We start from the raw sequence: 18555 nt of genomic DNA, 5'->3' as shown, positions 1-18555 counted from the left end.
AGACCCTCGAACTTCAAGATTATTGGCATTAGATGGGTTTTTAGAAATAAACTTGATGAAGATGGTAACATAACTAGAAACAAGGCTAGACTGGTTGTCCAAGGCTATAACCAACAGGAAGGCATTGACTTCGATGAGACCTATGCACCTCTAGCCAGACTTGAATCAATTAGAATGTTGCTTGCATTTGCTTGTCATAAGAATTTTAGCTTACATCAAATGGACGTGAAAAGTGCATTTTTAAATGGCTTCATCAATGAAAAAGTACACGTCATCCAACCACCTGGATTCGAAGACCCAAAGTTTCCAGACCATGTATACAAGCTAAAGAAAGCCTTGTATGGCATGAAACAAGCTCCAAGAGCATGGTACGACAGGCTAAGTAAGTTTTTGATCGATGATGGTTTTACAATGGGTAAGATAGATACAACTCTCTTTGTAAAACATAAGAATAAAGACTTAATTCTTATTCAAATTTATGAAGATGACATCATATTTGGATTCACAAATGAATCTCTCTGTATTGATTTTAGTAAGAGTATGAGCAGTGAATTTGAGATGAGTCTTATGGGCGAACTGAATTTCTTTTTAGGACTTCAAATAAAACAAACCCCTAATGGGATTTTCATTAGTCAAACAAAATATCTTAAGGAATTATTAAAGAAATTTGACATCAATGGACAGAAGTCATCTAGTACTCCAATGAGTACATCTGTAACTCTGTCTAAGGATGAAGATGGAATCCCAGTTAACCTGACCAAATATAGAGGTATGATAGGTAGTTTACTCTACCTAACGGCTAGTAGACCAGACATAATGTTTAGTGTTTGTGCTTGTGCTAGGTTTTAAGCCAAACCTATGCAATCCCATTTGAGTACTGTAAAGAGGATCTTTAAGTACTTGAAAGGAACTCCAAGCATTGACCTATGGTACCCTATGGACAATGACTTTGATCTTATTAGCTTCTCTGACGCCGACTTTGCCGGTTATCATGTTGATCGTAAGAGTACAAGTGGATCTTATCATTTCTTAGGATCATGCTTGGTTTCGTGGTTTAGTAAGAAGCAAAACTCAGTTGCTCTATCTACCACTGAAGCTGAATACATCGCCGCAAGACTGTGCACAAGTGCTATGGATGAGGCAAACTCTCCAAGACTATGGAGTTAAGTTTGACACTTCCTCAATCCAATGTGATAATGTAAGTGCAATTAATCTTAGCAAGAATCCGATTTTACACTCTCGAGCTAAGCATATTGACATTCGTCATCACTTTCTACGTGATACAGCTCAAAGAGGTGAAATCCAACTTGACTATATTGAGACCGAGAAGCAACTTGCGGACATCTTCACCAAACCCTTAAGTGAAGAAAGATTCTGCTCTCTTAAAAGAGAACTTGGCTTATGTGACCCATTTGAATAATTGAATGAATTTTTTTTTTTAAAATAATTTCAAAAATTGCTATTTTTCACTATTTTTTCCTAAAACGGTGTACCGGATCACAAAACGGTATACCGGATCAACATATCTGGCAGTTTTTTAACCGTTATTGCTTGAAACGGTATACCAGATGATCAATCGGTATACTGGATTTTTGAAATTCTGACCATTTTATAGCTATTACAGTTTAATTCAAGCCTATATAAAGCTCTCATTTTGTCATTTTCTGAATCACTGTCCACTCCACCTTCACTCTCTTGTCTCAGTCCATCTTGTAACATATATTTCTCTCTCTCTCTCCTTCAAACGTCTCTTTCAATATGAGTAGAAGAGGCAAGGATGTTATGCCCGAAAGGCAACAACCATCCAAAAGGGGAAGAACCGAAAGCTCCTCGAGACAACCATATGCTCCAGGGGAAGATCGTCTATTTTGCTCTCCAGAATGTCGTGCTAATTGGCCCCTCTATCTTGCTTGAAAAATCAAAGAAGGCCGTGAAGTTGACATCTTTTCCTTCAATAGTATTCGACTTGAGGATATGTTCAAAGATATTGGTTGGGAACCCCTTCTCAACATGGATGAACCCTGCTACCCTCAATTGGTCAAATACTTTTACACCAATCTCTACTTCAGCAGAGCGAAAGATTCTTTGAAACTCCACTCTTATATGAAGAGTGTTCACATAGAGCTTTCTATTGCCGATTTTGCTCACCATCTTGGACTCTCTTGCGATGGACCTTGCATTTTTTGGACTCCAAAAAGCACTATCTTTTGGGACTTCATCAACCATGAAGAAGTCTACTCCTCCATCTTGAAGAAATATGATTCTCAGGTGGCAACCGTGGTAACTGGAAGACTTCGCCTTATTCCCCATGTCATTTCCTATATTATTCAACACAATTTCATTCCTCAGGGAGGCGATCGAAATAAGTGTCTCACCCCTCAAGCTTACCTCACTTATTGTGTATATTCCAATACACCCACTTGTCTTCCATACTTCATTATGAGGTATATGAAATCTTGTGCTCACCCCCAAAAGCATACTAATCTACCCTACAGACAGCTTCTCACTCGTCTCTTTCAAATCTTTGATATTGATCTCACTCGAGAAGAAGAATCCACCGTGACCTTCTAACACATCACTCGTAATAGCTTCCACAATTGCTATTCCTCCTCCCTCCGATGTGTTTGTAGAAGAAGAAGAAGAAGATTTGGATGAGAATGCACCCCTTCCTCGTCAAGATCAAGAAGGCATTCCGGCTTCCTTACAAGAGTGGGTGTCAAGCATCGATGATTACATGGATGAAGCAAATACTTGTATCATGGAACTTGAATTTGGTCAACAACGAATTCAAGAGGATGTGACATCTCTCCGCAATGATGTGAGGACCGGATTTGACTCTTTAAATGTGCGTCAAGATAAAATCCTCAATGCCATTCATTCACTTGCTTTCAATCTTGGTCATCTATCACTTGATACGTCGGGAGACACTCCTCAAGGAGTTCAACCACCTGTTCCCTGTGCCTCAAGATCTATTCCACCCCTTCCTCCCTTTGATCCTAATGCATGATGTGAAATGCCCCTCTTTTTGACAATGACAAGGGTTTGGAATAAATTGTAATGGACCTATGTGATTTTTGTTTGATTTGTGATTTATGTGTAATCCACATTTTCCACATTTTCTAATATGAATGATGATGTTGTTCTTGATTTTATGCATTGCTATTTGCTCCATTATTTCTCTATTATTTTATTCACTTGGATTATTTGTCATCATCAAAAAGGGGGAGATTGTTAGGGAAATACAAATAGCCCTATACACTCCAAGTCATTCTCAAAGATGACAAAGATGTTTTGATGATAACAAATAAGACCATCCTCAGACTAATGCTTGTATTTAAGTTATTCAGATTTGAAGCATAACACCAAGTAAGAGGGAGCGTATACAAATGCATAAGAGCATACAAGAAGAACATTGTTCAAAGACATTTCAAGACTTAGACGTTAAAGCTTGAAGACTAAAGGCTTTAAGCATTCTTGAAGATTGAAGATTTGAAGACATTATAATTAAACCTGTGTAATATTTAAGTCACAATTGATGTAATGCACACAGGCACACATTCATCCATTTAGAATGTCCTTAGGTGGTAAATTGACCCCTTAGACATTTGACTTTTTGGGTTTGAAACCCCCAAACCAAACCCTTATTGGAATTGGACTAATTTCCACTGAAATTTCCCAATCCAGCTTACCGGTTCCTGATCCGGCATACCAAATTAATGGGAATCTCAGAAAATTGGTCACAGTGGCTCACTTAAGTAAGCTAAATAAGGATCCAGCATACCGGATCCTGCCCTGCCTGCACATTGCCCTGATCTGGCATACCGGATTAGTGTAGTACTGAGCTTAATTTCACCGTTATTCCTCTGTTTAAAAATGAAATTAGGTGATCCGGCATACCGGATTAGAATCCAACATACCGGATTATATATGGCTTGTGGAATCTGATCCTTACTTAGATTCCTAATTAATTCAAGCCTCTTAGAATATAAATACTCACTTGTTTAAGGCTCTAATCACCACTACTAATCACAACCAAGAGCCTCCATAAACAAGACAATTTAAGTGAGAATTCAAATACTAATCCAAAGCATTCCATCTCACTTAGCTCCCTTCATTCATACTTGCACTCAAGCTTCATAGTTTGAAAGGTAGCAAAGCTTCACTAAGGTTGAGGTAACTTTAATCTTAGTATTTACTTACATTTTATATGGTGTTTTGAGTCCTCTTACTCGGAATCAAGAGTAGTATGAGTCCTCTTGCTCAATAATCAAGATTAGTTGTTATTGAGTTCTCTTGCTCATTTCTCAAGAGTTGTACGAGTCCTCTTGCTCTTACTCAAGATTTGTTATAGTGAAATTCTCTCTAAGCTGAGAGGAGTGGACGTAGCCACGTGTTGGCCGAACCACTATAAATCCTTTGTGTCTCTGTTATTCATTGCTTGTCTTATCTTTGGTGATTTCATTTTATTTCCACATAAGTTTTTATATTTCCCTAGCTTCACCAATTCACCCCCCTCTAGGTGAATTCACACATTCAACCGGACTTCTACTATCCCACACTGGTCAGGGAGTTCTATGCAAATTTAGTCCTGACCAAGGAGGAAGATGATGAGTGCAAGCTGACTTCCTATGTGAAGAGAGTTATCATTGGTTTCACTGCAACAGAGTTGGGGATTCTTCTCAGTGTACCCTCAGAAGGCGAGCGAGTATATTATCCTCTAGGCAGTCATCCGGACCAGTGTCTTCCTCTAGATGAGAGGCAACAATTGTTTAAGGTTCTCTCCAATGACAGGTTCGAGGAGAACGAAGATCTTTCCAAGTTCCCTCCTTCACAGCGTGTTCTGATCTTTATAGCCAGGACCAATCTGGCTCCTTCTAAGGCTCACAACACATTACCTCCTCTGATGTCTGCAGTTCTGGACCATTCCCTATACACTGGCCAGCCCATCTGTCTGCCTCACGTGGTCATGCAGCACATGGCCCGCGCAGTAATGAATCCTTCCCGAAACAACACTCTGCCCTATGGCCGACTACTTACCAGGATCTTCTTATTCCTTGGGGTTGATCTAGACCATAAACCCAAGGGAACATACACTGAGGGACCCATTGGATTTAATGCACTACAAAAAATGAACTTATATTATGATTATGACAGCACAGGAGAGTAAGTGTAGTACGGGATGGCAGGAGGGTCAGGGAAGAGGATGAGGATGACAGTGATGATTTAGAGTTTATGGGCTCAGGGCCTTCTGCAGCAGGCACTTCTAGTGCACCTGGGGGAGGTAGTGACATCATGATGGCTATTCGGCGTCTGAACCTGAGGATGGTGGAAGGCTTCGACGATGTTAAGAAGCATCTCTTCGATCATACTCGACGACTAGAGGGCATAGAGCGGGGAATGGATGATCTTAATGCCTTCCTGGGTCGCGGTGGTGGTGGTGCACATGCTTAGCTCAGTCCTCTTCCAGCTGTTCCTTGAAGTTATTTCATCTCAGCTCTTGCTCATCCGATCCTTAATGGGTCTTTGTGGAACTCTTTTATTTTGCTCTTTTCCTTTAGGCTTTCCTTTTTCTCCCTTTTCTTTCTTTCTTTTCTTCTGATCAGAGGGTGTGGTGGACTTTTGTGAACCTTTAGGAACATTCTAAATTATAGTGGGACAAATCAGATGTTTTGAATTAGCACAGGTGGAATCTTGTGGTTTTAGTTGGAATGGGTGAAATCATGCCCAAGCAAAAATTTAGAACAATTGAGAACTTGTAATCTCATATCTATATATATATATACTTAATTCCTCTTATTCAGATCATTGTAGATTATTGTGGGTTAATTATGCTTAATTCATTATAATGTGTGAGTTATAGTATATACTTACCCAATTAGTATCTACTTAGTACTCAGCCAAGCAATTACTTGATTATAAATCATCAGCCTATGTTCCAAACCCTAAGTTCCATGTTGCCTATTATCCCTCTAGGTTCTTATTTCCACTCCAATCAGTCTCCTCCTCTGTCTGCACACAATTATTTATGTTCTTGAGATTTTTAGTTAGAACCTATTTGTGGAGAGTAAATCAAAAGGTTACACTAGACTGTGGTCAGTGCAGAGCATCACGCTCTGATACCACTCTGTCATGCCCCTATCCCGATGTAAGATATTTTATCACATAGGGGTATGACTGGGACAATCACACATCATCCCAACACCTATCAGGATCGCGGATACAGTTTCCCAAACCACAGTCCACCTTGTCATCACATATTGATAACAGAAAGGAACGTACAAAAGGAAATAACCGTTCTAGATACAGAATTAGCGGAATCGAAATTCAATTAAATCATGTGAAATTATAGAGTATCGGTTCTCTAATGATAACACATATTACAATTCTAACATAAGTAACCATTCATTACTCTCCCTATAATAAACATACAGTTTATACATAATTGTAGAATGAAGACAGAAATTAACAAAATAACAGGTAACCGCCACAAGGGCACCAATCTTGGGTGTACATTTACATCCAAGTCACAGCCTCAGGTCCCACTTGATTCGCATCCAACGGTGCTCATCCAAGTAGTACCTCCTGCATAACAACTAAAAAGGGGTTGCGTAACGGGGTTAGCTACACTAGCTAGTGAGGGAGCAAAGGGGAATGCACATACACCATACAATCAATATCAATCAGAATGATGCATGCTAATGTTAGATTCATTTTTCACCTAGCACACAATTCTATCGGTCAAGTATATGCTACTGTGATAACTCGGGAAACATTGAGGGTCACTTATCCTATCGCCCCAGTGAAACTTCAATTATCACAAGGGGACCTGCGCCGGTAGAAGCCATCATGACCACCCAGTGGCAAACCCTGATAGCCATCATTACCCCTGCTTTGGCCTCTCCCACCTCCACAGACCGTAGGTGCTCAGACTATCCAACACATAAACCCCTGTTGGCAAGGGTCGTAGCATAAGGGAACAAGCATCCTAGCCACAGATATACTATATGCAGGGTCCTATCATCCCGAGAGATATTTCGGGTGCATCAGCGTCCCATTCCATCTAGTACCTAGGTACCAGCACGGCACGGCACATACAGATCAGGATGACATATAGCAGTTTTCATAATTAAATAAATTGGGGTTCTGGTACCGGCACACCCGACATCGTAGCCCGATACAATGGTGAGCATGCTATCACATTCATAACAAATCACATTTGGATAATAATGAAATGTGCACAATGCTTATAGATATATAATAACATGCTTAAGATTTCATAAAATATATATTCAAGCCCAACAAATCACCAAGAACCCACTCACCTAACACGGGCGTCGTTGTGTGTGGTTGACATGAATCTCACCTGGGCTCCCCACCAACCATCGAGTTAGGTAGCCTAGGAATACAAAAACAATCATTAAAGCGTGCATAGAAGGGTCCCATATTAGGCCTATAAGGTTAAAATCAGGTTTCTACTAAGACAGCACAAGCAGACTCATGGGTGGTCTCAGTAGAGATGAATCCGCCCCTGACTCCGTTCAGGCTAAAAGGTGAAAACAGAGTGAGCGGACCCACAAGCGGAACTTCTTAGTTGAATCCGATCATTGATCCGTTCAACATCTGAGACAACCATAAAAGGGAGCGGACCCACGGGCGGATGTGCTTCTTGGGTCCGCCCCTGCATCCGTTCGATTCCTGAGATAGACCCGAGAGCAACAGGCTTTGGGCGGAGGCAAACAGAGTGAATCCGTGCCTTCTTTCGCTCAGGCCAACACACAGGGTTTATACTGGGTGGACTGATGGGCGGTACCATGATAGATGGATCCGATCATTAGTCCGTTGGTAGTCTCTTCCGAGATTGCATAGGGCTTCAGCTCCAGCTTGAAGCTTAGAGCTCCTTAGCACCTCAGGGTTATGGGGTGGGTGTCTAAGCCTTCCTGGGGTCATTAGATCCTAGGCTCACCTTATGGATCCTAGATCCTACAAGGTTTGGGTCTCACATTGGTCTAAGGGTTGGGTTTCAAGGTTCAACCAAGGATTCATTGGCCATGGCTACAATTGCAGCACTTAGAGGCCTAGGTCAGCATCATTAGAGCTCCCAACTAGGGCCGAGCTTCACCTTGAGTCCCAAATGGAACCCTAGGTTAGCCCTAGCTCAAGAAACCAACAAAATAAAGAGAAATGGGGAAGAGCTAGGTTTGGGGAGCTTACCTTGGTGAGCTTCCTTCTTCTAGCCACTCTCTCCATCTCTTCTCCTCCTCTTCCTTCTTCTCCTTCTTCTCTTATCTTTTCTCCTCCATAGTTTATGGGGGAGGGGGAGAGATAAGTGAAAGAGAGGGTTTTTTTTCCATCCTTTAAGGGGTTAGATGGGCCTAAAGGTGTGTTTGTTTTTGGTATCCCCAATCACTTAGTGGTCCTAAGGTCTTTAAATGGGTTTTAGTTAGGTCTTGGGGTTTGTTTGGCCTTAGCCACACCCATTAGGTCCATTAGGTCATGTTTGGGGTATACCCTAAGTCCATAGGACTTAATTGCCCACTAAGGTCTGTTTGGTTTAGGCTAGGATGGATGAAATCCATTATTCACCTAAGTTAAGCCTTGTGGGTCCACTTTCATGGCCCACTCAACCAAGCAAAGGTGAGGGCAGGGGTCCATAAGGTCCAAAGGTTCAATTAGGGTGTCTAGGCCATGGGGATGTGGGTCCCATAGGAAAATAATCCAAAAAGGTTGATGACAGTACGGGCGGATCCTCAAGCGGATTCAACAAGAGTGAGTCCGTTCGTGACTCCAGTGCTTCTATCATGGCCCAAACTTCAAGGAAAGTTACGGGGCTTTGGCCCACACTTCCAAAACTTTGAGGGGATTCTTTTTACGGTATTACCAGTTCAAGGTCATTAGTGTTGACCATGGCCATAAGGCATTATCCCTTGGGTAAGGTCTGGATTGCCCCGGGGTAATAGGAGATATTTGGGGTGCGGGTGTAACATAAATTGCTCGCATAATTCTGTGAACGAACCTATCGACCTTGGTCGTAGTCTGGAGAACCATGATGTAGCTACACCCTTGAGGGATGCAGGGAACGCTTGGTAGGAGACCATGTTCGATCCCCCATATAAGGTCATCATCCCATTGAAATAGTTGATGTGATCATTAGGGTCCGTGGTTCCACTGTAGAGTTCAAAGGTGGGTAACCTGAACCTGGATGGGAGTGAGGCGGACATGATCTCTTCCTAGAATTGATGCTGTCCGGGAATCAAGTGTGTCTTGCCCTTGGTCTACTTCTTCAGTCCTTCCAGCTTCTAGTCCAAATCTCAAAGTCTTTTATCTAGCTTCTCTTCCCGTGACTGCCCTTCACGCCTGGCAAGATGTTCGCTGCAACCTCGCTCTCGACCTCTCCTTAAAGTTCCCTCCCATCATGAGTTTTGATGGGATGGTGTGTGGTCACGACGCGACGAACCTTGGCCTGAACGTGAAGGACTCTCTTCTCAGTAGGTCCGGCTCTGCCTTGGTATGTGACTTCCTCCTAGTCGACCTTGGTACAGCAACCTCCTAATCGAACCTTCTGGGCTAGGTACCACGGACATGTGTGTTGGTGTCCTCCCATGTCCTGAACGTACTGGGAAGTCCGTCGTTCTCCTGGGATGCTGGGAAGGATCCCCTTGCTGGTGAGTGGGACTTGCATGCCCAGTGAAACTCTCTGACCTTTCACCCCTGGTAGGTGACCTCCTAGGGTTCTGTTCCTGTCGAGGGACAGGTTTCATCCTTGATTGGGGCAACACTCTACGCTGGTGGGACATCACGCACTACCTCAAGTAGTCGTTGGTCATTGAGGATCTGCCGCTGCAAATCATTGATCTGACCCATAGTCGCTGGTGCATTAGGGTCAGGTACTGGCTCCACAGTTGCTTCAGGATTGAGGTCGGCTACCTCAACCTGTTCATTCTTTGGGACCTCGTGAGAGAGCGAGCAGCCCAAAGTTCACACCCCTGAACATCACAACGCCCATAGATCAACCTAAACTGAGAATCATTAAAGCTCTAGGTCACCGAGATCAAACAACTACTAAGGTTGATAGACCATACACATCCACCACAAGGAACAGTGTGCGAAGAAGATAAGAATTTAACTGCACATGACAGAGAAGAAGGTCGCAAGAATCCATAAGTTTGACATGCCATATATACAAAAAGTCAAGAAACCTCCACTGGGGGAGTCACATCCTAAAAAAAAAAAAAACTAAGAGAAGAAAGAGAATAGAATGAGCCCATACCAACCGTGGATCGCGGGCGCAGATCGCATCGAATGGACGCTGATCGATAGGCAAGCGTAGACCACAGGCACTGATTTGAACGGGAGCAGAATGAAGGGGCGTTGATCAAAGGGGCGTTGATCGAATGGGCACAGATTAAAGGAGCGCTGATCGAAGGGGCGTTAATCGAAGGGGCACTGATTGAATGGGAGCAGATCAAAGGGGCGCAGATCGAAGGGCCACTAATCGAATGGGCACAGATCGAAGGGGCACTGATCAAAGGGGCATTGATCGAAGGGGCGCAGATTGAATGGGCGCTGATCGAAGGGGCACTGATCGAAGGGGCGCTGATCGAATGGGCGTTGATCGAAGGGTTGCTGATAGAATGGGCGCAAATTGAATCAAAAGAGCGTCACCGGGTGCGGATCGAATCAAATGAGCGTCACCAAGCCCGAATCGAATGAAACGAGCATCACCAGGCGCAGATCAAATCGAACAAGCATCACAGGTGTGGATCAAATCAAATGAGCGTCACCAGGCATGGATCGAATGGGCGTCAATGGGCGCGAATTGAACGAGGGCATCGATCAGTGGGCACGGATCGAAAGAGCGTCATGGGCCCGGATCGAGGCCTATGGGCATGGATCGAGGCCTACGGGTGTGGCTCGACTGGCGCGGATCTAAGCCTATGGGCATGGATGAGGTTTGAGGTCCGAGGTTCAAGATCCGAGGTCCGAGGTCGAAGTTTGCGAGGGTTCGAGGTCAAGGTTCTAGCAAAGATGTGTCCGCGGCCAAAGATCAAATCGAGTCACACAAAAAAAAAAAAAGGAAGGCCACGGCCAAGGGCCGTAGGCGACAGGCCATGGGCATGGACGAGGTTCAAGGTCTGAGGTCGAGGTCCAAGGATGAGGTTCGAGGTCCGAGGTCCGAGGTCTGAGGTCCGAGGTCCGAGGTCTGAGGTCCGAGGTCGAAGTTCGTGAGGGTTCGAGGTCAAGGATGTGTCCGAGGCCAAAGATCAAATCGAGTCACAAAAAAAAAAAAAAAAAAGGAAGGCCACAGCTAAGGGCCGTAGGCGACAGGCCATGTGCATGGACGAGGTTCGAGGTCCGAGGTCTGAGGTCAAAGTTCATGAGGGTTCGAGGTCAAGGTTCGAGTAAAGATGTGTCTGTGGCCAAAGACCAATTAGAGTAAAAAAAAGGGGAAGTACAAGACGTCATATTTGACACGAGTTTGAGGTTTAGAGGCAGAGTCCGAGAATTTCATGGAGTTCGAGATGGTTCGAATACCAAGGATCAAGTACTAAGGGTCGAGATTGAGGAGGGGCCAAGCTGGATGGACCCTATACTCAACTGCCTACAGAACGACATCCTATCATGGGACAAGGTTGAGGCAAGGAAGATAAGGATGAGAGTTGTAAAGTACACGGTCGTGGATGGGGTACTATACAACAGAGGAGTCACTGCACTACTACTCAGGTGCCTAGGACCCAAGGGAGCCAAGTACGCCTTGACAGAGGTCTATGAGGGAATATACGAAAGCCACAGGGGAAGGCGAACGCTAGCCTACAAAGTCCTCTATTAGGGGTTCTATTGGCCACGGATGCAAGAAGAAGCCATACAGTATGCCAAGACTTGCAAGCAATGTCAATTGTTCACCCCTGTACCCCATCTACCCACCACCAAATTGACATCCAAAGTTCAAGGCTTTTTGCCAACTCTACAACATTGACTATCAGCCTGTATCAGTAGCCTACCCACAGGCCAATGGTCAGGTGGAGGTGACAAACAGAACACTGCTAGAAAGAGTTAAGGAGGGCTAGAGCATCGCAGCCAAGGAAGGAGGGCAAGCTGACGACCAACTAGGAAGGACCCTACATAATTTTCAAGCAGATATGTCTAGGGACTTACCGCTTGAAAACTCCGAGGGGCAAGAAGGTAGACCGTGCCTGGAACTGAGAGCATCTGAAGAAATACTACCAGTAGAGTAGCAGTAGTCGACTCTCAGCCAGTATCGCATTCCGTTTGCAAGAATGATTCAAAATTTTTTAGGGGTTTGAAGTACATAGTTTGTTCGGGGCTACATCCGTTTACTTTTGTCGTCTACTTTAGCACTTTCAACCACCAAGGTCCATAGACCACCAAGGTGCAATGCCACCAAGGTCCGTAGACCACCAAGGCATAATGCCACCAAGGTCCGTAGACCACCAAGGCGCAATGCCGCCAAGGTCCGCAGACCACCAAGACACAATGCCGCCAAGGTTCGCAGACCACCAAGGCGCAATGCCGCTAAGGTCCGCAGACCACCAAGGCGCAATGCCACCAAGGTCCGCAGACCACCAAGGTGCAATGCCGCCAAGGTCCGCAGACCACCAAGGCGCAATGCCACCAAGGTCCGTAGACCACCAAGGTGCAATGCCACCAAGGTACAAAGCCACCAAGGTCCAGGAACCGCTAAGGCACAAGGCCCCAAGGTCAACGGACCACTGAGGCGTAAGGCCACCAAAGTCCACATACCACCAAGGCTCAAGGCCACTGAGGTTGAACGACTACCAAGGCCTATCTACCACATACGAAGGATGAGGAACAACAACACCCAAAAGGGAGGCAGAATTCAACCGTAAACATCTAAAGTAGGAAGCGACAATAATTACATGCCAAGTGACCAACCGACGGAGGCCAAACGGCCGACCATAGACGATGAGCGACTGGCAAATGACCGAGGGGCCACAGCCAAAGGGCCATGGTTGACTACCTTGGCCGACCAAGCCACAAAAAAAAAAAAATTAATTCAATACCAGAGAAGGCAGGCGTAGACCAACAGCCAAAGGTGCGACGGCGTCAAAGGGCACGGACAGTGGAGCAGCGCCAACGGGCGCGGACAGTCAAGCTGTGCCAAACCGGTGCAAACAAGCTGAGGTACTAACAAAGAACGTGAGACCGAGGCACGGGTGACACAGGCACAAGGAGGCGACAAGCTCGTGACCGAGACCACAGACGGGATCAAGATCAAAAGTAAGCAACACTAAGTAGGCCAAGGCTAGGCAAGCCATCAGGAAGACTAAGGGCCAATAGCCAAGAAAGGAAGAGACTAGAGGAGAGCAAGGGAGAAAGCTTCAGAGCAAAGATGCAAAGTCTACTCTCTTGGACATTCTGATCCAAGAGAGTGGGGGGCAAATGATAAATCCAAAATCACACCAACCAATCAGAGGCCGCCACATGTCCCGGCCCAAGTAGGAAGACCATCCCAAAGCTGGCCACCTTACATTTTACTCGATTGGCCCGTACGGGCTACTACGATCAAGGACCAAGTCCAGGTACTATGGGCTACTACCATCAATAAGGAAGTCCAGGTACTACGGGCTACTACCGCCAACATCAAGATATACATCATCTCATGGGTACAGGGCACCGCTTACCAGCAACATAGTCCCAGATGGACTCAAGCACCAAGGATCTTATCCAACACACTAAGACGTTTAAATGTCTGTCCACCAGGAACATCTACCCTACCGGGACTCTGTCTCCCGTAGGGGAACAACCAACCAAGAGAAGAATCCTACTACCTAGGAACCCTATCTACTACAAAGGTTACTCATCATCAACTGGGACTCTCCACACCGCCACACTCTACTATAAATGCGAAGGTACTCTACCCCATTAACCCATCTTGAATTCTAACTATTCATCTATTTGCTCAAAGAGATCTAACTTAGGCATCGGAGAGTCCTAGGCCAGAACCACACCGGTTCTCCTTTGTCACCTTGGTCCTTTTGCAGGTTACAGCACTCGAAGGACTGCCGGCAATTTCTTGATGCAACACCATTCAAGTACTGCCTTTACCTTTCCTGGGTCTACTTCAACACCCTTACTTGAGACTACATGACCCAGAAATGCTATCTGAGGAAGCCGAAATTCACACTTACTGAATTTTGCATAAAGTTGCTTTTCCCTCAAATGTTGTAACACTAGCTTTAGGTGCTCGACATGATCTTCTTCACTTTTAGAGTACATCGTAAAGGGAGAGGGAGATAGATCATCAAGTTGAAGTCTCCTATGATTTAGTGGATATCAAATTCGATCCACTAGGGTTAGGGTTTCAAAATTAACCACGCACATGTTAGAGAGAGAGAGAGAGAGAGACCTTCGTATCATTGTAGTGTGTTAAGGATGGATTTGCAGGAAGATGCAGGTCTACACTCTATCCCTTTGATGACCAGCTTCCTTCATTCACTCACGACTTCTCAATTTTTTTGTGCCATTATGTTGTTCTGTGGAACGACAAAGCACCTGTGAGGAGTTTCATCAAAGGCGTTCCATAGACCATTTTCTTGACTGATTCGTTCTTCAAGACAAAAAAAACCCAAAATGCCAAATGCCTAAAGCCCATTTTTCTGTTCTCAAAGAATTGAAAGAACGGAGAAACACATTTTGAATATGTTACCAAACACAGCCTAAAGTTCCTAGTTTGGTCTTTGTAATACACAAAGTTGCTTATAAAATTAGGGAACGAAAATGTCACTTGGTCGTGCATCGCACGCCTCCTCTACGCCCCCCTAACATAGGGAGACATGAAATGACCGCTGCACCTTGAAAAATGATGTTCCTCCCATAAAACTATTACAACTATGACTTCTATTCTAATAGTAGATGTAAACGTTCATGAATTTATAATTCAATTAAAGCTCTTTTTATTTCTCATTTTAAAAAAAGAGTCGGTGGTCGCAGCGCTAAGGGTATGTTTCTTAAACTCAACGATAAACGCAATGCTTTAATCTGAGCCGTTTAATTTATTCGAATGAAATCTAAACCGTTGATTGTATTGACTTTAGAATTAAATGGGAACCTGCTACTGGCGGTGAGGAGATAAGAGCTATGACCTTCTACTGGCGGTCATACCATAGCTACCGGTTAACTTTAACCTTGATTTAAATGGAGTTCCAAAATCACCCATATACCAAAAACTTTCAAAACCCAAAATACCCTCCCAGAGTAAAATGACTTAACCTTGATTTAATTGAAGTTCCCAAATCACCCCTATACCAAAAACTTTCAAAACCCAAAATACCCTCCTAGAGTAAAATGACTTAACCTTGATTTAATTGGAGTTCCACAATCACCCCTCTACGAAAATCCTCCAAAACCCAAAACACTCTCCCTAAGTAAGATGAGATTGAAGTTCTCACCAGCATTTCCATTTACCAATTTGGTCGATACTCACCGGCGTCGACAGAGATAGAGAGATCAAGGTAGCAAGTATGACCTCTTGTGTTGTTCACTTTTTGTCTATACATATCACACTGAAGTTGTGCCATGTCTGTGGATCGATGAAGGGATTTGGCCGGCTTAAGTTATTGTGAGAGAAGTTTAGAAAGTGATAAGTCTCCGATCACTTTTGTAGTTAGCCGGCTAAGTTCCATTTCTTGCCCTTTGTTCATGATTGTCACCGAGTCTGTATAGTAGGCATCTCTAATGTACTGTAGTTTTGATTTGTATCCATTATTTAGCATTGATGCCCCCAAGGTTCGAAAATATTCAGCTGGCAAATTACCTGTAAATTTATTGGAAGAGAGATCCATGATTTGCAGCATTAGGAATTCATTAAAAGAAGTTGGAGAGTACTGATTGATGGAACCGTAGAATCTGTTGGAATGCAATAATAGAACTCGCAACTTGGGCAATTTCCCCCCTTCTATATCATAAAATTAGGCTTGTCCACCTTTTTCTTGGCACTTCAAAGCCTGTTAAGCCGCAACACTCTTATAATTATTTCCTTCCAAAAAGTAGAGAATTTATTGTGGTTCCAGTGAGCAAAGTATGACTTTTCTTTTTATAGGAATTAGTTGGTGTGTTTATTTCTAAATTATCCAAATCTGTCACCAACCCCTATTTTAGATGAGGCTTCAATGGGTGGAATGTTGAATGTGAACTAATGGGGGGTAAATTTCTATGAACATGTTTTATCTTCATGTTCAAATTATTTTTGTTGAAGTCAGTTTCTTCTCTTGAACTTACATGCTGAAATGAGAACATTTTTGGTTGAAATGGGAGGCTATCTTGATTGTTAAAATCTACATTTTGTCCTAATTTAGTTTTGTTTTCCTCATGTTTGTACACAAGGTAAGACTTTTGCAGGATTGTTCAAAATTGTGTTGAAATGGACTTGAATGAATTAGAGTATACATACAACGATGTTGTTGATGGGGAAAAATATGTGTCAGATAGAAATGACACAGGGTCAAGTGATGTCCTAAATGATGGTAGTGACAGTGACAATACATTGAATGAAGTGGGTGATGATGGTTATGATGGTAGAAATTCAGATGATGAAGATTGGGTTAATTCTCAAAGTGCAGATAGTAATGATAACAGCACATCTTCTGATAATGATTTAGTCAATGAGGTTGATAATGAAGAAGCTGTGGATTTGAGCGTAGATCAGGATGAGAGTATCCCGGTCATGAGCACCTACATTAATGACTTGGAACCCACTATTGGCATGGTATTCCGGACTGATGATGAGGCATATGAACATTATAACAATTATGCCAAGGAATTTGGGTTTTCAGTTAGGAAATACAGGGTTGATCGCTCAAAGATAGATAAAGAAGTAGTAGCAAAATACTATGTGTGTTCAAATCAAGGTGAGAAAATATATGACAAACGGAGAAAAGTGGATTACCAGCCTCGTGTGACAAAGAAAACTAATTGTGGGGCTCTATTAAAGATCAAGAGTAATAATGGATTGTGGGTGGTGGATAAATTTGTAAAGGAGCACAACCATATGTTGGTAGACAGGAATGAGACTTTCAGACTTAGATCACATCAGAAAAAGCATAGAGGTACAGTTGACCTTATAGAACGACTCCATAAGTGTGGGATACCAGTTTCACTTATAATGAGAATTGTAAAAGATTTTGCTGGCAGTGAGCAATTTGTTGGTATAAGTGATGCATTTTGTCTGAATCTACTAAGGTCAAAGCGAAGGAAATGCATAGGGTTAGATTGTGAAGAAACAATTAAGTATTTGGAGAGTAAAAGGGCATCAGATGTAGGGTTTTATTATGATATCCGAATCAATGAAGAGCAACAACTTAATGGGCTTTTTTGGGTGGATGGTAGAGTACGGGAACAATACAAGATTTTTGGTGATGTTATGGTATTTGACATCACTTATAAAAAAAAACAAGTATAAGTTCCCATTTGCTCCTTTTACTGGTGTTAATCACCATATGCAGTATATGCTTTTGGGTTGTGGCCTAATAGCTGATGAGACAAAGGAATCATTTGTATGGCTATTTAGGACATGGCTTCAAGCAATGTAAAATATACAGCCAAAAGCAATCTTTACTGATCAAGACCCTAGTATAATGAGAGCAATTAAACATGTCTTTCCATCGACTGTCCATCGGCTATGTGGATGGCATTTGGAGAAACACAGGTTACAACACATGAGACCACTGTACAACAAATTCCCTGATTTGAAGTCAATTTATAGGAGGTGTATATATGGTTCTAATACACCAATTGAATATGAGGAGAGTTGGCAAAGCATGCTATAGAGTTTTAATTTACAGGATCATCTATGGTTAAAGAAGTAGTTCAGGATACGTCAACACTGGGTGCCGTGTTACTATCGTGAAACCTTTTTTGCTGGTATGACTACGACACAGAGGGGGGAGTCAATGAATAAGTATTTTAAGGGATTCTCCACATCTGCAACACCTCTAAATGAATTTGTTACTCAGTATGAAGAAGCTATCAAGAAAAGAAGAGGAAAAGAAGAGAGGGAAGATGCTATCTGCATCACCTCAAGCCCTACCTGTGCTACAGCTCACAGAATCCAGCAACAAGCCGCTAATGTTTATACGACAAGGGTGTTCAAGGTGTTTTCAAAAGAATGGTACGCATGTTTTGGTTTGGAAGCAACTCAATGTGATGAAGAAATTATAGAGAAGAGGTACAAGGTCATTAAGAGAGATGGGAATGGAGAAATTGATGTGCAATATGTGTTAGATAATCATGAAACTGATGTCATAATTTGTGGATGCAAGTTCTTCAATAACAAAGGTATATTATGCAGACATATACTTAAGATATACGTGATAACAGATAGATCCCAGATTCCCTCGAGGTATATCATGCATAGGTGGACCAAAGCTGCCCGATTCAGTAACATCCCCTCTATATCTATGTCTGAAACATCTGAAGGACAGCCACAACAACCGGTATGGCTTTTACAAGACCTTGCCAATAAATTTGCCATGGAAGGATCTGTTTCCCAAGAGAGTTTAGAGCTAGCTTTAAAAATAT

The 18555-nt window shown here is 43.2% G+C and overlaps 1 protein-coding gene across 1 annotated transcript; it reads left to right on the top strand.

Annotated features, from left to right (window-relative positions):
- Positions 1-16399: 16399 nt before the first annotated feature.
- LOC122672229 (protein FAR1-RELATED SEQUENCE 5-like) lies at positions 16400-17567 on the top strand. Its single transcript, XM_043869725.1, has 2 exons — positions 16400-17401; positions 17481-17567. The coding sequence occupies exons 1-2, from the start codon at positions 16400-16402 to the stop codon at positions 17565-17567; spliced, it is 1089 nt and encodes a 362-aa protein (XP_043725660.1).
- The last annotated feature ends 988 nt before the right edge of the window (positions 17568-18555 follow it).

This window comes from Telopea speciosissima, chromosome 8, assembly GCF_018873765.1.
Source record: "Telopea speciosissima isolate NSW1024214 ecotype Mountain lineage chromosome 8, Tspe_v1, whole genome shotgun sequence".
Lineage (NCBI taxonomy): Eukaryota > Viridiplantae > Streptophyta > Magnoliopsida > Proteales > Proteaceae > Telopea > Telopea speciosissima.
This window is presented reverse-complemented; position numbering and strand designations above follow the sequence as displayed.